The sequence below is a fragment of the Phyllostomus hastatus genome, unplaced genomic scaffold, assembly GCF_019186645.2.
Source record: "Phyllostomus hastatus isolate PE091 unplaced genomic scaffold, TTU_PhHast_1.1 phas_scaffold_317, whole genome shotgun sequence".
NCBI classification, from domain to species: domain Eukaryota; kingdom Metazoa; phylum Chordata; class Mammalia; order Chiroptera; family Phyllostomidae; genus Phyllostomus; species Phyllostomus hastatus.
The window spans coordinates 20,097,198-20,120,398 of record NW_025334023.1 but is presented as its reverse complement, the minus strand read 5'-3'; the positions used below and the strand labels follow the sequence as shown (position 1 = coordinate 20,120,398).

The following is a 23,201-nucleotide window of genomic DNA, read 5'->3' as shown; positions in this document are numbered from 1 at the left end:
CTCATGGGAGGCCCTGAAGCCAGCACACCCAGTGGGCAGCTTCAGACCATGTCTAAGCACTACCCAACTATCTCCACAAGTAGAGCAGACTCAAAGAGCAGACTCAGCAGGCACCAGAGCCCCATGGAAGTAAGTCCTGCTCTGTGGTATGGGCCCCTGCACAGCTGATCCTCAACAGTGGTCAGAGGTCAGTTGCTGGCGGTCACAGCCAGTCCTCACAGCTGACTGGCCTAAGGGAAAATCCCTCCCATTGACATGACAATAGCAATCAAGGCTCAGATACCACAGAAGGGTGCACATAGCCCACACAGGGTCATACCTGGAATGCCTATCTCAGGTTATTGGGGAGGCTGTGCCACTGGACCCTACAGAACACTTACTATATTAGGCCATTCTACCAAGGCCCAGAGATATAGCAGCCCTACATAATATAGAGAAATGACGACAAGGAAGCTGCCAAAATAAGAAAACAAAGAAACATGTCCTGAATGAAAGAACGGAACAAAATTCCAAAAATGAATTAAGCAAAATGGGGACAAGTAATCTACCAGATGCAGAGTTCAAACTGGTTATAAGGATGTACGTTGATCTCAATGAGAACTTCTACAAAGAGACAGGAAACATAATAATGGAACTGGAAACGTAAAAAACAACTAGTAAGAAATGAAGAATACATTAACTGAAATGAAAAATATATTACAAATCAACAGTGGAGATGAAGGAGAGAATCAAATTAGAATTTGGAAGATAAGGAAGCAGAAAACACCCAATTAAACAGCAAAAAAAGAAAAAGAATTCTAAAAAATGAGGATAGTGTAAGGTGACTCTGGGACAACTTCAAGCGTACCAACCTTCACATCATGGGGGAGCTAGGAGAAGACAGTGAGCAAGAAAATGAAAACCTATTTGAAAAAATGACTAAAACTTCTCTAACTTGGTGAAGGAAGTAGACATACAAGTCCAGGAATCACAGAGCCACAAACAACATGAACTCAGAGAGGCTGACACCAAGACAAATCATGATTAAAACACTGAAGGTTAACAGCAGAGACTCTTAAAAGCAGCAAAGAAAAACAGGTACCTAAAAGGGAGGTCCCATACAACTGTCAGCTGATTTCTCAACCAAAACTTTGCAGGCCAGAAGGGAGTGGCAAGAAATAGTCACAGTGATAAAAAGTAAGGACCTACAACCAAGGTTACTCTACCCAGCAAAGCTATCATTTAGAATCAAAGGACATAAAGAGCTTCCCAGACAAAAAAAATCTAAAGGAGTTTATGACCACCAAACTAGTATTATATGAAACTTTAAAGGGTCTTCTTTAAGAAAAAAAATGGGGTCCTGGCTGCTGTGACTCAGTGGACTGAGTGCCAGCCTGTGAACCAAAGGGTTGCCGTTTCGATCCCTAGTCAGGGCACATGCCTGGGTTGCGGGCTGAGTCCCCAGTACAGGGCACTTGAGAGGAAACCAACATTGATTTCTCTCCCTCCCTTCCCCTCTCTAAAAATAAGTAAATCTTTAAAAAAAGAAAAAAATGATCAAAAATATGAATGAAATGGCAATAAATACATATACATAATCAAATCTACAAAATAAATGAAAAAGTAGAGTACTACAATAACCTGTTTCACATACTCACAATTGTAATGTACTTTTGCCCACTCCGCGTATCTCTGTATTGTGACTGTACCTACTATTACATTTACTTTGGAACACTCCTTGGAACGTTTTCATTTGATGATCACCTATTGTTACAGAAGTACAAGAATATGGTCTATCTAATCTCCATGGGTCTGTTGTTGATATTATCTTCCCCTCTATTCCATTATTGTAATTATTAAAAATTTAAAAAAATAGACACGCTGTACCAGGTTATGTGAGACTGCTTTGGTACTACTGAAACTTAAGTTCCACAAACATTTTTGACAACCTACTATGAGTCAGGCACTATGTCAGGCACTGAAAACATGGTTTCTTCCTTCAAGAATCTTACTGTAGTGGGAATGTACACACAAGTGCAGGGGGGGTGGCAAGTAGGTTTTCAGTTGGAAGGTACAGGTTTTTGTATGGAAAATAATACAATTAAATAATAATGCAAGAGTAAACTCCTGTTTTATGTATTCACAACAGTAAAACTTCTTCCCCACCCTGTATATAAACTTTTGATGTACATATGTGTACATTTTATTCATTTATTGATTAATTAAGCAAGGAAACTCTTTAATTCACTGGCCACATGCTGGTTACTGGGCACTAAAAAGATAAATGGAACATGCTGTCTTTAAAGTAACTTACAGCTTAGGAGAGATGACAGACTTGTAAATATTTTCATTCAATGAACACCTGTTAAGCCCTTATTATGTGGTAGACACAGCAGGGAACAAATGACTGACATGATCCCTGCTCATAGAGCTGTTTCCCCCTTTGGGGATTATATTCCCTCAGAGGCAGAGAACTAGAAACTAGACTCTTTTTGATCCTATGTTATAAGAGGCTACGGTGAAGACTCTGTCCATAGACATTCAGTCATTCATTCTTATATCTACTCCAAATCTCTTGGCAGTTCTTTATCACCCTTTTAGACCAATTCTAGATAAGCCTAAAATAAAATTATCATAAACTTTACAGTTTTAATATAAACACTTAGAATGATGCTTGAAATGTATCTTATTTCATCCTAAAATGTTGGCTGCTTTTTAAAAAAAGATTTTATTTTTAGAGAGAGGGGGAGGGAGAAATAGAGGGAGAGAAACATCAGTGTGTGGTTGCCTCTCTCACATCCCCTACTGGGAACCTGGCCCACCACCCAGGCATGTGCCCTGACTGGGAATCAAACCAGCAACCCTTCAGTTTGCAAGCTTGCACCCAATCCACTGAGCCACACCAGCCAAGGCTGCTTTTTTGGAGTTTATACAGAGAATAAAATAGAAATTTCTGAAGAGATATAGAATTTTCTTTCTCTTTACTTGGTTCACGTTTGACAGGCCAAGGTGCAAATTTGTAAGCAGTGTTTTTCAAAATATGCTAGTCAGAGAGCTAGGGGTTTCTTTGAGGATTCTCAAAATAACAGTAACAGTGAGGGTTGTTGAGTAGGGAAGGTCTTAAAGCTTCCTACTTTAACCAGAGCATGTCAGTTATCTCTGTTTTAAATATTGCACTTCTAAGTAAAACACCTTTGGGGACTTAAACAATAACAACTTTAAGAGAACCAAACAATGTAATAAGACATTACATTATTTTGGCTTTATAATTTTTAATGTTTGTCTTTTTTTAAAACAATAGAATTCTTCCTATGAAGTCAAACTGATCCACTTTTAAAGAAAACTGTATCAGCTAATGTTAGTGAGCAATTATTACTTGGTGCAAGTACACTCTAAACTGATCATCTCATTTAGTTATTATCCCTTTGAAGAACCACTTCACTATACCACCCCATGTTAATGGAGCAAACAAGTCAGTTTATATCATTGATATTAGAAAATAGTTTCCTAAGAGATTTGCAATTCTAAATGCATTTGATTTAGTGAGCCACTTTCTGCCAGTTGTTTGATTTTACTATGTAAGAACACTTAGTGAACATAAGTCCACTCTACAAAGTCCAATTGATCTACTTTTCTAGAGAACACTGTGGCTAATAATATTTACAGTATGCATGATTTGATTTCATCCTCAAATAATTTTATGAGGTGAGGACCATTATTCTCACTGAGGAACTGTCATGTAACAGTAGGGACTCTAAAACGACTAGGGAAGCTGAAGAACCATGTGTGGGAAAAGTTTCTGGGTGAAAAGTGAGAAAAAGGAGTGCCTGAATTCCAGAAAGATTTTCACTTCAAACTTCTCCAAATGATGTAAGTGACTGAAGAATGGTCCATCTTCCAAATTTATCTTTCTCTTCCACTCCAGTGGCCATAAAAGGCTACACTACCCTTTCTGGATGCCAATAGGCTATTTCTACTAAGTGCTCTTGATTATGGCGGTAAAGACTATTAAAGACAGAGAATTATAATCATCTCCATAACCACTTTTAAATGATTTTAAACTTTTAAAACGTTTCCATGTTTGTTAACAGGAGATTCTTTGCAAAGATGTTTGCAAAGCCCCAATTCCCTGTGTTCTTGTTTTTCTTTTTTGGTCATTTATTTATATTCTATAAACTACCCTAAGTACCAGGCACTGTGATGGGCACTTGGCAGCACCAAAGATAACTGAGGATTTCTATTACTGAAGGAACAAAGACACTTAAACAGATACAGCACAAGATATTAAGTGCTATAGATGCTGCACGGACCAAGCTTATTTGGCAGGAACTATATTTTACTCATCTTTGAAGCCCCCAACTCTTATTGCAATTGACAACTCAAAGTTAACAACTCTATACATTTCCTAAAGAGATGTTTTCAAGTCCAGGGTTTCTTCTGATAGGCTTCCAATTCTCTCATGTGCCTATCTTTGTATCAGATCTTGGTACAATTGTTACACTTCAGTTTCCCTGGACTTCATATACAAATATGTATCAACCACCAGTCCCAGATATACTAAAATCAATCAGTAGCCTTATTTTATGCTTTTCTAGCAACCAGAAAGTATAGTAAACTTGTAACTTGAAAAACAAGTACATTCATTACATGGGATTAAATATAGGTGCTACTTTGGACTATAAATCCATTTACTACTCTTGCTTCTAGAAGCAAGCCTGCCCTCTAGTGCTAAAACTGTCAAACTGAAACAGAATAGCAATTTCCAAGTACAGAAAGACATAGCTCTTCAGATATATTCTTAAAATGTAAAACTGTATTATCTCAAAAAAAAGGTATTCCCCCAATCAATGCTTCCATATTATAGAAAGCACTAATTTTTGTGTAGTAGAAAATGTTAACATTGCATTTCTTGAAAAACCGTATCAATCCTTAATTGATTCACTAATAATACATCTTTTAGTTCTAGTTCCTGACTTAAAATAGGTAACGAGTCCATCAATGACTTATTCACGCACACATATCCAGCTCAGACATCTCCCCTGAACTTCAGACTCAAATATCCAACTGCCTACTCTCCTTTGGTACACCTAATAGGCCTAGTAACCATAGTATGTTCAAAACTAAGCTCTTGATCTGCCCCTTCAACCCCCACCCCACACACACACACACACCAAACCTACTCCATTGAGTCTTCCACATCTTAGTTAATGTTGCCTCCCTCTTGGAGATGTCCAAACCAAAAATCTTGGAATCATTCTGTTTCATACCCCACATCAATCCATCAGCACCTACTATAGCTCTACCAAATGTTAATATGACCACCTATTTCCATTACCCTGTCTCATTCAAACCGTACCATTTCTCACCTGGACTACTGCAAATATTACCCTACTCAACTACCCACTTATAACCTTGTTTTAATCAGAACCCTAATAGGTCTCCACTTCATTGAAAATCTAAGGCTTTAGAAAGGCCTACAATGTCCTATATGATCACCTACAAGCAGGCATGATAATTATTCCCAGTCTCTCTAACTTCATTTCTAATTCTGGTAATACTCTTCTTAACCATTATGGTCACAATGATCTCACTGTTTCTTGAAAACACCAAGCACACTATCAACTCGGAGCCTTAAAACGTACAAGTCCTTCTGCCTGGAAAGTTCTTCTCCCAGATAAGCATATGGCTCAATTTGTCACTTCATCAGATCTCTGCTTGCTATTTAAATATCAGTATCATATTCATATACCTCCCAGACCCCTTTTCAACTTTTTGTCCCTTAATAACCTGGTTACCATATGATAAAGTACATATTTTATGTATCCGTTAAAATGAAAACCCCGTAAGGATCAGAAATAATCGTCTATTCTGCGCCTAAAACACTTCCTGGCATATAATACACGTTTGGGATTCATTGAAATACTTAGTCCAAGAGGAATATAACTCTGATTATAGAAATAAGTGGTAGAATAAAACAGGAAATATAAGAAATTTCATTTTATACATAATATAAAAATTTGTTGTAAATAGAGGACAATTTTAGCTAGTTGTATTTTATTCAAATATTAAGGTGTATTCAACATTTACTAGGTGTTGTGGATAAAATCCCTGGTTGAACTTCACAACAATGTGGTAGGTATTAACATCACTATTTTACAGAAGATGAAGTTGAAGATGAAAAAAGTCAAGTGACATGTCTAAGTCACATAACAAGGATACTGCAAAGAGGAAACTACCTCAGGTTTCTCTGGTATTACTTCTGTAACTCCCAATATTCAAAATACTTTCAAGGAATGATACAAATTCAAAAGAGGTAAAAATTCTGTATTTGCAGATAAAAATATTGTGTATGAATCTGCTATAAGCCATTTCACTTGCATGATAGGATAATACATGTAAAGCACTAGGTAAACAAACTTCACTCAATTCAATATTTGCAAGAATTAATTTTCTAAGTTTACTGAGTTGATAATATTAAGTCTCAATTCTCAAGTTGTTCAAGTAGGTATCAGTCTTTCATCTACATGGAAAAATCATGGGAAACAGTAATACTCAATTTACACACACACACACACACACACAGTCTGGGGTAAATCTGGCTTTATACATATCCATTTGGCTTATTTTTGTTATTTTTAAAAAATAACTATCGGTATAGTTATTTGAATACATCAAAAAATCCACAATTTCATCTCAATACTTAAAACAATCCATGAACTAGTAGAACAATTTTCATTATACTTCAAAGCTGTAAAAGCCAAAATGCAGAATAAATCTTCTTCCAAGTGATATAATTTGGGAGAAAAATAAATTTTTAACCAAACTATTTAACTGATCCATTTATAGACCACATTTCCATAAAATAAGTACAACAAAGCTCCAATAATACTGGAATTGTAAGACAAAATTCCATATTCATATTCATCTTATTATTAAATTTTAAACACTTAACACATGGTAAACTAGAACCCAAGCAAAAATGGCTTTACTATAAAAGGTTCTAATAAATTGCAAAGCACACACAAAAAATGGAGCGTGCGCGCTCTCTGAGCATGTCCTCTCTCTGAGCATGCGCATGCCCATTCCTCTCTCCGTCCCCCAGGTGTGCCTTGTCTGTCTTTCTCCTAAGCTCCCAGGGCCCTTCTTTCGCCTCTGTAACTTGTTTCCTGAGGCCTCACAGCCCAGCTGGCTCACTTCTAGTGCTATAACTTTCTAAATAAACTTTTGCTTGTATTTGAAAAAGTAATTTTAAATATTTTATTTATTTTTAGAGAGAGGGGAAGGGAGGAAAAAAGAGAGGGAAAGAAGCATCCATGTGTGGTTGCCTCTCATGCTCCCCCTACTTGGGACCTGGCCAACAACCCAGGCCTGGGCCCTAACTGGGAATCAAACCAGCGACCCTCTGGTTTCCAGGCCAGCACTCAATCCACTGAGCCACACCAGCCAGAGCTGCATTTGAAATTTTAAAAAAGAAATAAAACACAAAACACTGGTCAAACCAATTTCAACTAGGAAAGGAACAAAGGAAGTACTACTTACATAGTATACAAAACATTGTGAGGTGGGCAGAGCAAATTTACGGCTTGTTATTAAGATTGGTGTTCAGAAAAAGGCAAATTATGCTTTAAAAGCCCTAAAGATATGTTCCAGTGAAGTAAAAGTTCACTAGAACAATCTGTACAATTAAAGAGTGAATTAATAATAATTCACCTAAGGCTTGGACAAAAATTCATCTTTCCACAATCTATAATCTATATAAATTTGCCATAAAGGTTAGGTAACTATGTCTTGTTAAACAAAGGCCAAGTCTTAAAAGCAATCTTTTTTTTTTGCGGGGGGGCCTGGCTGTTACCTAATATTTATGAAAGTAATAAAACTACATTCATTAAACAAATTATATGATCCTGAAAATTTAGTAATTCAGACTAGCCTTTCCTACTGAAAAATCAATGAGAGTTTGCTGTTATTTCATCTTTCTCCTGAAGAGAAAATGAACCATTCTTGAAAATGTTCCCTTGTAATGATTTCCAGTATCACTCAAGAAGTAATACTTTCTCAAGGGGGAATTCCTCTTTAAGAATAAGAATTCTTCTTTAGGAATAAGATTAAGAGATTATTTTGCCTTTCTCTTACTCTAACAAATGAATTTAATTCATTAAATGTATTACAATGTTGCCAATTTATATGATGCTTTAGACATTTGGTAAGCACATGAGATGTGCTACAAAACTTGAGCCAATAGAAGCCTTAAAAGCCCAAACAAAATTTTATCCAAATATGAATTATCATCACAACAGTTTTAAGTACACTTCTACAAGAGCAGTAAAATGAAATCAACATTCTATGTGCTTCTCAAGCTGAGCATAAAATAAATTCCAATAAATCCTTTCACAATTTTACCATTAACAATTAGGCAGGACGAACATATTCTATTGAAGAAATACTTATTTCAAACTAAATCTTTCACTGGTAATGCACTTCATGTTCTGAATGTAAGCTATGTTACATAACTTGTATGCTTTAAAAACTCTATAGTTATCTTAAAATTCTATTCTCTTCCTCTCCTCATCACAAAGCGATGACAAATATTGTAAGATAAATTTTTCATTTTCTTGGTGAAAAGGCATTTGTACTTAAAAGAAATACTCCTAAGTCAACCGAATATCCCCATGGAAAGCCTTCAATTACAATTTAGGAAACACTAAGTCCACAGTACACTGCAGTAGAGTAAAACCCAAATCAACGAACCCTATACATTATACACAAAAATACTACCTGTCAAAATTGTATTGTCAAGAATTTTACTGGCAGCATTTAAAAAACAAGAAAGCATTAGACAATAAAAACAAACACTAATGCAGGAGACAGTTCAGCACATAACAATACACCATTTCTTTATGACTGATTAAGATAACACTATGTTACCTGAATTCCTCCCAATGACCTAAGAATACCAGGCCTTGTTCAAACTACTAATTCTTAGAGGTTGGGGGGAAAGCTTCTCTATCCTTTCACACCAAAGAATCAACACCTGGCTCTACTTTCTTCAAGCAGTTTTACTGCATTTGTGTGCTACTCTGTAAGAAGCAAGTCATTTCCAATTATAAAACACCATTGAATATTTTATCCTATACAAAGAAATCCTGAAAATTTTACAACAGACTATCTGGAAAGGCACTTAAAGCTAACTAGTTAAACAAGATGGACAACATTTAGGAGACTTCTTTTTTATACCATAGGCTCCTTAATCCTGTACTCTTATATCATTTAATCTCTTTTGATTGTAAATTTCCCAATAAATTAAATGCTGTTCAAATATAAATTAAGAAAGTTATAACAAGCAGGGACAAGCCTACATCCTGACTGATAAATGAGGCAGAGTAATTCTGCCTCCAAAGTAAGTGAATGTTGTGACTCTAAGGAGGTTAAGAGAACAAGAAGGAACAAGGGAGTAAAGCAAGCACGGCCTGGATAGGATTAGACTCTTGACTTAAGGGAAAAAGCTTTCATTTTAGTTTTCAGATTCAAAGAGTCTTAAAAGTATCTTTGGATAAGTAAGCGAAGTAAATAGTTCCATGTATTTTTTTCTAGGGTCATCTATAAGTCTTAAGTGTTTTGTTTTGTTTTCTAACTCAAATAGTGAAGATGACAAAGACATTACAATTAGTTTGGGCAATAAAAGGACAACTTGTAAGGTTTCACTTAAATTATGTTTTGGAATTAAGCAAAAATGGGCAATATTCTTCAAGTTCAGCAGTTGTGCCTTAGAGAGGAGTCAAATTATAAAGACTCAAATGTCTAAAAATCAAAATACTTAAACTTGATATTAAATATCTTTATAATGTTAAATCATAACATTGTTGGTGGGCTCAGTTCTAATTCAGTGATTCTAATAGTTAAAAAGTTATTTCCCACTATTGCATCAGTGTTCTACAAAGTAATTTCATTAGGAAGGCAAGTAAAACAGCAATCATTTTCTCCCAGTTTATTAACCAAAAAGCAAACAAACCATAAAAATCTTTATAATGCTATTCTCCCTTAAGTGATCAATACTGAAAATCACTCATTAAATAAATTCACCATCAAAAATCAACCTTCACCTTAAGTTCCAATAGAAATGGCCTTATGGAAAAAATATTCTATTTACTTCTCTCCACTCATACAATGCAACTAGAAATGTTACCGAGGCTATGACTGGACTAAGAATGTGAACAGTTTTCACATAACTGGAATACTGAATGGTTTGAAAAGGAATGTACAACAACCCTGCTGCTAGTGCAAAAAATGTTTTCTATGTGAAGTAGAAAAGGCTGCCCTTGCCTCAAGATACTTTACTGCCAACAGTCAGAAAACTGTGATAATTAGCAGTACCGTGACTGCAAGACTATAAATGGCAACTGTGAGATGTGCATCATTATATCCAGAGTTCTCTGATAATTCCTTATTCTATTACCTTCTTTTCCTATATATATCTTAAATAAATCCAAAACATCAAGCTAAGATTCTCTTAATGGAGGAAAAAAAAAGCACTCAACACAGCTCCCTGTATCACAAAATAACAGTTAAATGGATACATATGCCACTAGTAATAACAATGATGATGATACAACTTTATTCAATATTGATCTTCATTCTCTCATGCTCTCAGTTTGTCTGCTTGTCTGATTCTGAGACCATTAATATATGAGCCTTGCTCTTTCAAGTAATAAAAGGTACTTGTAAAATGACAGAATACAGAAAACTTAAAATTCACATTAAGAATATACATGGAATGCTGCTTCTTTATGCTTATTGACAGTACTAGTTGGTGGTTGGAAAAGAAAATGACTACACATCATCTTTCTAATTCTAAACTTTTCAGATAAAGTGGGTGCATCAAACCATGGCAGCTTTCACAGAAAACCAGAGCTGAAAGTTGGAGCACTTCCAATATCCAAAAATGTACTAGCTGCACCAGAATATTATTATCCCAGAAGTCAATAAATATTGTTCCTAACTGAGCAGAGAGGAAGACATGAAGACAGGCCATCAGCAGAATATACTGCCAAATATTAATGTTATTTAAAATCTTTAAAATTCCACAAATTCATGGTGAATAGAACCTCTAAAATTCAAGAATTAAAATTTACAAAAATAAATACCACTCTGACACTCAAGGGACATCTTCACTTTAAGGCCTTTATCACAAATCGGAATCTTTATTGTTCTGAAATAAATGTAATAAACATAACTCAAAACAAAAACTGAATATTCAGTCTCAGAAGAAGTGTGGCACAAGCCCCATCACATGTAACAAGAAAACTTCCTTTAAAAAAAATGGAGAAAAGAAAGTACTATGAGAAGTCTTTCATATGAATAAAAATGCACCCTTTGGATTTTTTTTTCTCATCTAACTTGTATACACATAGGAATCAAAAAGTTTGCGTTTTCTTCACAATAGTTCTTGCTATGATGTTTGACGGACTTTTTGCCATTCAACAAATTCATCGAGAAGAACAGGCCCTAGAAATAAAGAAACAATTTCTGTTAGAATTCAGTGAACTAACCTAACTTATTAGAAAAACTCCTCATGAGCTCCGTGAGGATAATAATAACTGACCTTTCCCTTATTCAGGTGTTTTGCTTCCAGCCTCCCTCTTCAGCACCTAATGGTGCTGTCTTAGCTTTTTCGTTTTTCCTTTGTTTTAAATAAAGGGCTTTTACACAACGGGTATCTTTGGCAACTTCCTTCTCAAAGTTTAAGTGTTTCATGAACTCTCCAATAACTAAATCAATGTTAACCTCTCCCTTATTGCAACTGCACATAGAATTTGCCATTTCATTATTAAACAATGTGAAAAGTGTTAAACCTAGTATTTCTATGTTGCCTCACCTAGAAGTATGTGAGTTTGTTGAATGGGTAACCATATTAGAGACTTATACAGTTCCAGTTAAATCTCAACACAAAGCAAGTAACTAATAAATACATGACCTAAGAACTGAAGACATTTTTATAATTCAAGGGGTGCAAAGTCATTTACCTACAGAAGCCAGCCAGGTAGGTAATTTAAATGAGCTCACTGTTTACTTTTTTTTAAATTTGTTTGATTTTATTTTTATTGTTGACACTATTACAGATGCCCTCCATTTCCCCGCTCTTCACCCAGCACACCCTCCCAGGCTTCACCACATTGTTGTCTGTATCCATAGGCTATGCAATATGTTCTTTGGCTAATTTCTTCTAGTTCTTCCCCACCCTCTCCCCATGAGATCTGTCAGTCTGTTCCATGTATGCATGCCTCTGGTTTTATTTTGTTTGAAAACTCATTGCCACAAAGAAATATGGCTGCCCTATTTTTCTTAAAATGAACAACCTTGTGGTAGTCTCTATTTTTCTCTTGCTTTTGATAGACTGTAAAATAAATAGCAAACAAGTACAATAATAAGTGTCAATTGAAAAGCAACCTAGTTTTGGAATACCAGCAAACTGGAAAGCAAGTCCAACATAAGCCACTACTGGGCTCCAGCCACTAATTCCTATGAAAGGTATAGTTTTGTCAGATTTTAGAAAAAGCTTTCATATTAATATAACTTTTTCTATTATAGCTGATGTTTTGCTTTCCTATTTTTTTAAATCATGAGTAGTCTTTTCTTCCATAGAAAAGTACCAGGAAAGGCAGACATGAGGCAGAATTTTAGCTTCTAGATACAGAGATTATAATTTAAATTAAGCTTTATTATGCTGTTACTGAGAAACTAAAAATATTTCATTTATCAGCACAGATTTTGTACTATTGCTCAATCTAAACTCTCCACCTACCATACATACCTGCCTCCCCTACACTTCCTATAAATAAAAGCTACTGTTAAGCAATTTAAGTCCTTTATGGTAATGTTACACAAATGCATATTCTCATTTAATAGTCTAAAAAATTTTATTTTCATAGGAAAACATACTTACAAGCACCGTCTTCATCATAGTTACTAAGATCGGCATGGACTGTTCTGCTGAATTCTAATACATTGTACCACTGATCTTTGTTCATTACACGATACTTTGATTGCTGAGGAAAATAATATAAATATTTGGATTATAGAACAAGCATTATTTATTAGGGCCTGACTTCTCTAAATGTAGTTATATTTTGTAATCTGGTCATACCTAAAACACTTATTCCTCTTTTAAATTATTTCTGTATCTAAGAGAATCCTCAGGGGCATTTACATTTTAACGTCACCAATTTATTTCTTCGTTTATTTTTCTTTCATTTTTGAAGAATAACAAGAGTATCAGGGTACTAATGAAAATTTTACCTATATATATTCTTGTGTAACCAAAAATGAGATCAAGATATACACTATTTCCTACATCCAGCTAGTTCCCTTCTGCTGCCTCCCAGTAATTCATTTCTTTGAATGAGATTTACTATTTAGACACATTTTGAAGTTGGCACCTTTGGAGGCAATGGAAAGACTACAGACATGGGTTCAAATTCCACTCTGCCACTTAAATGAGTAACTTTAGGAAAGTTACATAAAAGAACCCATTTCCTCATTTGCTAATGGGCATTAAATGCAATTCAAAATGGTGTTCTAAAGATTTTAAAAGATAGTATGTCAAGCACCCTTCACTGGATAACAAGTGTTTGAAAATATTTAGCCCTCTCAGTTCTTTTTGGAAGTATTTTTATATTCAGTTATATTTAATTTTGCCAAAACTACTAATAGGATGAAGACTGATAACATCCATCATCGACATCTATTTTATTAGGCTGAAAGATTTAAGTGTGCACTAAATCCATTCACACAAGACCTTTCATACCACTGTCTCTTATCACGAAATTAAGCAAATAGTCTGGAGAACTTGCTATGATAAACAATCAGCTTTATGAGAAATTATTTTCAAAGCCAAAAGCAGATCTGTAATATAAAAAATGGTGAGACCTATATAAAAATAAAACATAAGAAACTTTTCAGGCACAAAAATGGATAGAAAACCAAAGGAAGCAATGGAAAAAAAGGAACAGTATCTTCTTAAAACCACTGCCTATAGTAGCAGATAAACCTTTTAAAAGAATACTTTCTTCATAAATTCAGCATATACTTTTAGTAAGCAGTACATTTAAGTACATACACCATTACAGACAGCCTCATATTTGTAGATATCAAATATGAAAAGCTTTAGATTGAGCCTAAGTGAAAGTTCGATTACTATAACTCGTTCTTATGTGGATTTCAGCCTAAGACCCTGTGTAACAGAAAGAAATCTGATTTAGAAACTTCAGATTTGCGCACTATCATTAACGTTCTCCTGCCAAAAGCCCAAGAAAGTGCTTTTGTGTGAAGACTGTGCTAAAATTATTTCTTGAAGTTTCTTTTTTAATAGAGAGCAAGGGAGCATGCAGAACATAGAATTAAAATAACTATGTATAGAATATATTACTGAATATGAACTTGTATCTAAATATGACAAGCAGGTCATACATTTTAAAAGTAATTTTCTACTAAAGCAGATTTTTTAAAAAGCACAGTATTAAAAACCTATTTGCTTTTTCTCAAAGATGCATTGTCAATCAGACAAAATTTTAAAACCGTATTTTCAAAATCAAAGAAAAAGATTCATACCTCCAGGTACTGGTAAAATACTGAAAACAGTGGCCATGTCCTCCCAAGCAGAAGAGCTAACATAGATTTAGCAGTATCAATATCAAGGCTTCTCTGATCTTTATCCTATAAAATAAGTAAAAAAAAATTTCATAAGTGTGGCCTCAAGATTAAAAATCTATTAGAATTACACAACATGAATATTCCACTTACCCTTGCAAAATCAAAGGCATATCTGTAGATATTCTTAAACGAAGAAATATCATTCAAATGTGAACGCAAAAAGTCAAATTTGTTCTGTAACTTTTCTGTGCAGTCACACCTTAAAGTTAAAAATCAAACATTATATAATCACAAAAATTAAATAAAAGCACCTTTAGAAAGTTTAAAGGAATTCATTATGAAAAAAAAGTGGGAGCAAAATAGTTATTTAGATTTAAAATACTGATTCAAAATTCAGTACAACAAACCAACCTGTTGCCTTGTATCTACCAATGCAATAAAAGGGAAAAAAACCCCTAGAAACCAATTAAAGTTCACTCCAATGACAATTACAAAAAAAAAACTCAATAAAAAACTCCAATAAAATTTAAAATGTCTCTTAAAAAAGAGAGGTATTAAAATGTGCTTTCACCACATAGTTAGCAAATGACAGAACAAATGAAATCACTCAGGCCTCTGTCACATATTTCACTGGAAAGTTCTTAGGCACCAGCTTGGTGAGAGATTAGCCATGAGTAGTTTTCAAAGTTTAAGAATTGCACTGAGAAAATTAATATATATTAGCGGTTCAGTCATAAATTCAGACTTACATTTCTAGTCAACAAAAAATTGAGGAAAATCAGTGGCAGCACCTGACTTCAAGTAAGGTACATATACATGCCAAAGAATGCAAACAAGTTATACATGTTACTTCTAAGACAAGACATTAAACTTAAGAAGCTAAATAAACAGAATGCTCAAAAATCTTTACTGACTTTGACTTTCACTGGGTTGATATATTCCACTACTTAGCAAGAAGCAAGACAAACAAAGCCTTTCACAATTGGCCCAAATCTCCTGTTACATCATCTGCCAGGTCCCAATGTCCTTACTGTGCTGTATTTATATGTCACCATAACCAAATGCCACAAGGATGCTTTAGTACATATTATTTTCCTGTACCTGAAATGCTATTCCAACACTTTCACTAAATATTACTCATCAAAACCTCATTCTGCCATCCCTGAGACCACCTGACTCCCTTCAATCCAATTAGTTGTGCTATCTATGTGATCCAGTTATTTCACTCAAAACTGAATTTTAGTACTCATCATGTAGTACAGACACCTAGCATCTGTTTTAACTAAGATTTTCACTATTCTAAATCAGTAACATGACATGTAATAACTTACTATTTTATTAAAGTCTAAATATTTTGATTAAATTTCTATTCTTCCTTAATCTTGCATATCTAGAATAAGCCAAATTTGATGGTATTACCAGTTAACCCATTGCTAGATTTTTTTTTTTGCTATGCTCCTGTGTGAGACTGGCTTATATATTTCATTCTGTTACATCCTCCTTGCTAGTTTCGGTAACAAACTTGTAACATAAACCTCAGAAAAAATAAAATGAATACTAGTATTCTTTCTTTTGAAAAAGTTTACTGACCACTGAAAATAGCAGTTGTCTAAACTTTGGTGAAAAACCAACTGGGCCTTTTTAATGGTGATAGGCCCATTCAGATTTTCTAGTTCTTTTTCAGTCCTGCTTGATCTTATTTGTATACTTTTCAGATACTTTGTATACTTCACACAATTTTATTTAAATATATCAATTAAAATTATTTATAACTTCTAATATGCATTGTATTTTTAACTTTGATTTTCTTGACCATCTTGTCAGAATTTAATTCTCTCAATTTTAGCTTTGCTTTTAATTTTATTAATAAACATCTTTTCATCTCCTTTTACCTTCTTTCTTTGGGTTGATCCTTTTTAAAACTTCTTAAATTAGACACTAGCTCATGCAGTTTCAGGCTTTTTTTTCTTTAAGTATAAATTTAGCTTCAGCCACAGTTTTGATTATCACAGCTTTCATTCTTCACTTGTAAATGATGCTTTGCCAAGTGATTTCAGAGAAGAGGTAGGGACAAAAGTCTTACTAGAATAGGTGTAAGAGGAGGAGGAGAGAGGAACTAGAGAAAATAAGTATAGATACATGGTTCCAAAGAATTTGGTCCTAAAAGACAGAGAAATGAGGAACTAACTAGAGTGGGATTGGAGTGAGGGGCACAGAAGGTTTAAAAAAAAAAGATAACTTCTGCTTCCAGGAAGATGGAGTAAAGGTACTTTTCCCTCTCTGGGTAATTCAACTAAAAGCCCTAGACATTATATATATAACAAGCATAAAAAGTTGTTTCAGGGACAATAGTGAGTTCCCTGGGTTTTCTTTCTGCCTCATCTCTCCTAGCTAAAGGAATTGGCAAACCAGAAATGCCAATGGGGCAGACAAAAAAAATAAAGAAAAACCCACCAAGAAAGCCCCATCTTTGCCAGTAAAGACTGAATGGAGACCTAAATTGTCCACCCTCACCATGTATAAGGATGCCCCGCTCTCAACTCCTGCATTATCAATGGAAACCACATGGAGAACATGAACTTCTCCTCCCACCAGGTAGTAAGGAGTAGCCAATACTCCTCTGTCCTTGGGTAGTATCAAAGAAGAACTTGTGAAGAGTCAGGGCTTTTACCCTAGTCGTGTGAGTAGAGACTTCGTGGGGAACAAGAAGGTGTATCAGTGGAAGCCTAGTGGGGATCTACAACTGTCATGCCTGCCAATACTAATGAGGACCTCCCTCCTCAGATGTCAATGGATGAAGAGTAAGAAACTTTAGTTTCTACCTGCAACTGAAAATAATGCCAAAGTCGTGTTATAGGAAGCTAGTTAAAGCAATAGGTTTAGCCCTCATTGGTGTGGGTCAGTGGGTTGGGCACCATTCCACAAATGAAAAGGTTGCCAGTTCGAATTCCTGTCAGGCACATACCTGGGTTGTGGGCCAGGTCTCCTGGTTGGGGGTGTGCAAGAGGCAACAACCGACTGATGTTTCTCTATCACATCAATGTTTCTCTCCCTCTCCCCCTCCCTCCCTTTCCCTCTCTCTAACAATAAATAAATAATTTTTTTAAAAAAAACAGGTTTAAATAAGATCCAAAATTTCATTAATATTCAAAATTTCCAGGTTATAATAAAAAATATCACTTGTCCTACTAAAAGCCAAGATATTAAAGAGAATGCAAAAATGACAATAGATGCAAACACAAAAGTGACATTTAGATTTGACAGAGATTTTAAGTTACTATAAAAATGCTTCAATAATCAATTGTTAATGAAATAAAAAATGAAGATAGAAAGTGAAAAATTGTAACATGTAAAAGAGAACCAAATGAAAATTTTTGGATTGTAAAATACAGGACAGAATTAAACCCTTCACATTAAATGCCAGTAGCCTAAAGATTACCATTAGAAGACAAAAATGGACATTTAAAAAAAAAAGACCCAACTATATGCAATCTAGAAAAAAGAAACTGACATGAAGGCAGACTGAAAGTAAAATAATGGAAAGTTGACGTATTGCAGAAACAATAAGAAATGAGGCTGACAATGTTAGTGTCAGCTAATGTAGAGTTCAAAGTAAAAAATCACAACAAAGAGGAACATTACATGTTGATAAAAGAAAAAAAAGTCAATCCATCAAGACATAACAATCCTAAATATGTATACACCAAACAAGAACCACAAAATATGAGAAGTACTTTTAGAACTGAAAGGAAAAATATAAACAAGTCAACAATTATAGAGATTTCAATAACCCCTTTCTCAGCAACTGATAGTACAACTAGACAGAACATCAGCAAACATAGAGAAGAATTTCGGCAACACCACCCATCAACAGGCTCTAATTGACAATAATAAGAGACTTCATTTAATGACAACAAAACACATATTCTTTCCCAGTGAACCTTGGAACATAAGACAAGAGAGACCATATTCCTGAGCCATAAAACAAATGTCAACAGATACGAAAAAATTGAAATAGCACAAAATATATTCTCCGACCATAATTAAACCAAACTAGAAATGGCATAAAGATGACAGCAAAATCTCCAAACACTGAGAAAATAAACAGCAATGTCCTAAATAATCCACAGATAAGGGCATGTCTCAATGAAATGCAAAATAAATGTTAAACTGAATGAAAATGAAAACATAACACATCAAATTTTGTGAGACAAAAAGCAGTGCTGAAAGGGGTAGTACTAAATGCAAACATTAGAAAAGAGAAAAAGTCTCAATCAACAATCAAAGCTCCCAACTTCAGAACCTAAACGAAGAATAATAGCAAAATAAACCTAGAGCAAGCAGGAGAAAGCAAATAATTAAGAGCAGAAAATAATGAAATTAAGAACAGGAAAACAAGAGAGAAAAATCAATGAAACAAAGAATTGTTTTTTTTGGAAAAGATCAATATAACTGACAAGTTTTTAGCAGGGTAACAAAGAAAAAAGGAGAAGACAAAAATTAGGAATAAAATATAGAACAGTATTACAGGTGGACAACGGGCCCCTGGTTTGGAGAGTGAATCCTGCCCACAACTGCCCCTCAGGCTGGAACTCCAGAACAAGTGAACAGGTTTTTTTCCCCCACAAACATTGCAGAAATCTCTCAGCCAAAGGAGCCTCAGATTAGGACAGACTGCAATGGATTCAGGAATCCTGCTGAAATGAAAGGAGGAGCTGACCTACACCATCTGCCTGGAGCTCCTGACAGAACCCCTGAACATGGGCCATGGGCACAGCTTCTGCCAAGCCTGCATCAATGCAGACAACAAGGAATCCAAAGTCAGCAAACAAGGAGAGAGCAGCTGCCCTGTGTGCCAGCCTGGTACGAGCCTGGGAACCTGCAGCCTAATCAGCAAGCATATGGCCAACATAGTAGAGACACTTAGGGAGGTAAAGTTGAGCCCAGAGGAGCAAAAGAGAGATCTCTGTGTGCACCATGGAGAGAAAGTCCTGCTCTTCTGTAGGGAGGATGGGAAGCTCATTTGCTGGCTTTGCGGGAGGTCTCAAGAGCCCCGAGCTTTCCTCATGGAGGAAGTTGCCCAGGAGCACAAGGAAAAGCTGCAGGTAGCTCTGGACAGGCCGAGGGCTAAACACCAAGAAGCTGAAAAGTTGGGAAGCTGACATCAAACCAGAGAGAACTTCTGGAAGAATGTGAAGGGCATCATGGAAAGGAGTAAGACCTTCCCTCTCAAGTCAAAAACCGTCTCCAAAAAACAAAGGACAGTGTTCCAAGCTCCTGACCTGAGTGGGATGGTGCAAGAACTGACTGATGTGCACCACTACTGGGTTCACATTACCCTGGACCTTCCCAAGGACAAAGAAAATGTTGCCATTTCTGTGGATCTGAGACAAGTGAAATATCTAGATACAAATAAGAACACTTCTACTGTACTTGGTGCACTGGTTATCACATCAGGGAAGCATTACTGGGAGGTGGATATGTCAGAGAAACAGGCCTGGGCCTTGGGAGTATACGGTAAACAAGACTCTTATTACCTCTAGTTGTGAACCTAAAAAATGCTTGTGGTTTATACTATTAGAGAATCAGTTTGAATACAATGTTTTTGTGTTATCTTCCTCTTCTGATCCCATGAAATTAACCCTCAATCTGACTGCTCCTCCCCGTCATCTTGGGGTTTTCCTAGACTACGATGCTAGCACTATCTCACATTTTATAACATCACAAACCATGGGTTTCTCATCTGTAAATTCTTTTCATGTTCCTTTACTTGGAAAATGTATCCAATTTTCAGTCCTATGACATGTACTATCCCCATGACACCGTGTTCTCCAAGCTCTTAAATCTTACACTCTCACCCACTTCTTTGTAGTGCGCCTCTAGCCTTGGATGCGCCTAATGCACTGAGCTTATCTGCACCATTCTCACCAACTTTTTATTGCTGCCTCCTTTTTTTTTAATTTCAACACCTTTCATTCAACAATAGGGTTTACAATTTGCCTTGTGTCATGCATATTTTTCCCAATGTCCAGTTTGCATAGTAAAGAATCTTAATTCACTATTTTCTAAAATCCCAAGTAAAATGACTAACGCATCATAAAAAAGCCATGTATGGAGGAAAATCTATGACAAATGTTTACAATTTGCTTTCCTGTGCCACTGAGAATTTTCAGCAACTTCTTTTACATATTATTCAAAGTCTTCTACAGGAATCATTGACTACAAATGAGTCCTCAAGGGTGCATCAGTTCAGCCATCATGTTCCTTATTCATTAAGGAGTAAAGGAGACCGTATCATAAATAATAGGTACTAAGTGGAAGGTCTCTTCAGAGTGTCTGAGTTTAAGTCCATTCTCTCAAAATATGTGCAGTTTTAACTTTCAATAAGATACTTAAATCATGGCCTCATTTACTAAAAATTGTCCTGGTATTAAAAACACACCATAGTTAGTATCATAATGAGAAGAAAAACTTCATTAAGTATAAAATTGTGTCTCAACGTAATAAACATTTTCTCTACTAAAAAAAAATAGTACTAAACACTTACAGATATGAAAAGAAAATAAATTTGACAATGTAGATGAAATGGAGCAATTCCTTAAAAAAACCAGAAACTACCACAACATACACAATGTGAAATAAATAAATCTCTTTCAGAAAATAAAATATATAAAAAAACTCCCCAATTCACTTTATAAATTCAGTATTAACTCAACACCAAAACCAGACGAAGACAGTATTTTAAAAAAAGAAAAGAAAGAAATCATCACAAGAAAAAAACCATTTAATTATGTATGGTTATAGATGTTAACTAGACCTATTGTGGTGATCATTTGCAATATATACAAATATTGAATCATTATGGTATATACCTGAAACTAATGTAATGTTAGATGTCAATTATATCTAAGTAAGTAAATAAATAGGAAAAAGAATATTACAGGCCAATATCCTTCATGAATCCTTAACAAAATGCCAGCAAACAGAATTCAGCTTTATAATAATTATATGCCATGAAAAAGTGGGATTTATTCCAGGTATGCAAGAATGATTCAATATTCAAAAATCAATGCAATCACAATATTAACAAGATAGTAAAGAAAAACTACATACTTATATGATTTAATGCAAAAAAGCATTTAAAATATTTAACATTCATTTATGTTAAAACTCACAGAAAAACAGAAATAGAAGATAACTTCATGAACTTGATAAAGAGCATCTATAAACAACCTACAGATAACACACTTCATGGTGAAAGATTGAGTGTTTTCCCTCTAAACTGGGGAGCTGGTAAGGATACACACTCTTACCACATAATTCAACATAGTGGTATAAATTCTAGCCAATCCAATATATGGAGGAAACAAAATAAAAGTAAAAATAAATAAATAAATAGCTCCCTATTTCCCTATTTTATGGCATAACCATATGACATAATTACACAAGTAGAAAATCTATGGAATACACACACACACACACAAACAGAAAAAGTAAGTTCAGCAACATCACAGAACACAACACAAATATACAAAAATCCATTGTATTTCTATATATTAGTAATAAACATGTGAATGCTGAAATTAAAAATATTTATAATACTAGTTCCAGTGGCTCAAAATACAAATAAAACATTTAGATATAATTGTAAGAAAACAAATACAGGATTTGAATGCTCTCAACTACACAATACTGGTGAAAGAAATCAAACACCTAAAAAAATGGAAATATGTATCTTCCATGTTTTGGAAGACTGAAATAGTAAAAATGTCAATTCTCCCCAAATTCATATGCAGTTGAACCAAAATCTCAGTATTGTTTGTTGTGTTTTTTTTGTAGATATAAAAGATCTGGTATAGCTACAACAATTTTGAAAAAGATAAATCACTTCCAGCCAAAATGGAGACATAGGTAAACACACTGTGCCTCCTCGCACAACCAAGATAGGGACAACAACAATTTAGAAACAGAATAACAACCAGAACCGACAGAAAACTGAACTGTATGGAAGTCGGACAACCAAGGAGTTAAAATAGACACGTTCATCCAGACCAGTGGGAGGGGAGGAGTCGGGCAGCTGGGTGGAGAGGGGTCTCAACACAAAAAGCAGTGGCACCAGGTGCATAAGGCATCCCAGGGCACACAAGACCACAGCGGGTGGACCCTGGGTGCATAGGTGGTGGCTGGCAGACCCAGCGAGGCAGCGATTGTGAGGCAAGGCACTGTGCGTAACCCAGGGTCCCAGTGCCATGAAATAGAGCCTTGGGGCACTGATTGAAAACACCTGTGGGGGTTGAGGTTGTGGGAGAGACTCCCAGCCTCAGAGGAGAGTTGGTTGGAGAGACCCACAGGGTCCTAGAACATGCACAAGCCCACCCACATGGGAATCAGCACCAGAAGGGCTCCGTTTGCTTGGGGGAAGCAGCGGAAGGGACTGAAGTCCAACAGAGAGCAGAGCAAGAGCCACTGTTCCCTCTTGGACCCTGCCCCCACATACAGTGTTACAACCCAGCTACTAGGTTGCTCCACCTTGGTGAAAACCTAAGGCTCCACCCCTCACTACAAAACAGATGCGA

At 35.4% G+C, this 23,201-nt stretch overlaps 1 protein-coding gene and 1 pseudogene across 8 annotated transcripts in view; one reads left to right on the top strand and one right to left on the bottom strand.

Moving 5' to 3' along the window:
• Positions 1-11,154: 11,154 nt before the first annotated feature.
• The window catches only part of DCUN1D5 (defective in cullin neddylation 1 domain containing 5), a 68,486-nt gene continuing 56,439 nt past the window's right edge, over positions 11,155-23,201 (bottom strand). For all 8 annotated transcript variants that reach the window (XM_045818221.1, XM_045818222.1, XM_045818225.1 and 5 more), the window contains 4 exons: positions 14,776-14,884; positions 14,584-14,688; positions 12,920-13,022; positions 11,155-11,481 (listed from right to left, as the gene is read on the bottom strand). In XM_045818221.1, the coding sequence (XP_045674177.1) occupies positions 11,426-11,481; positions 12,920-13,022; positions 14,584-14,688; positions 14,776-14,884 (373 nt within the window). In that variant the 3' untranslated portion in view covers positions 11,155-11,425. The remainder of the gene's footprint in view (positions 11,482-12,919; positions 13,023-14,583; positions 14,689-14,775; positions 14,885-23,201) is intronic.
• On the top strand, positions 19,305-20,468 carry LOC123805568 (annotated as a pseudogene).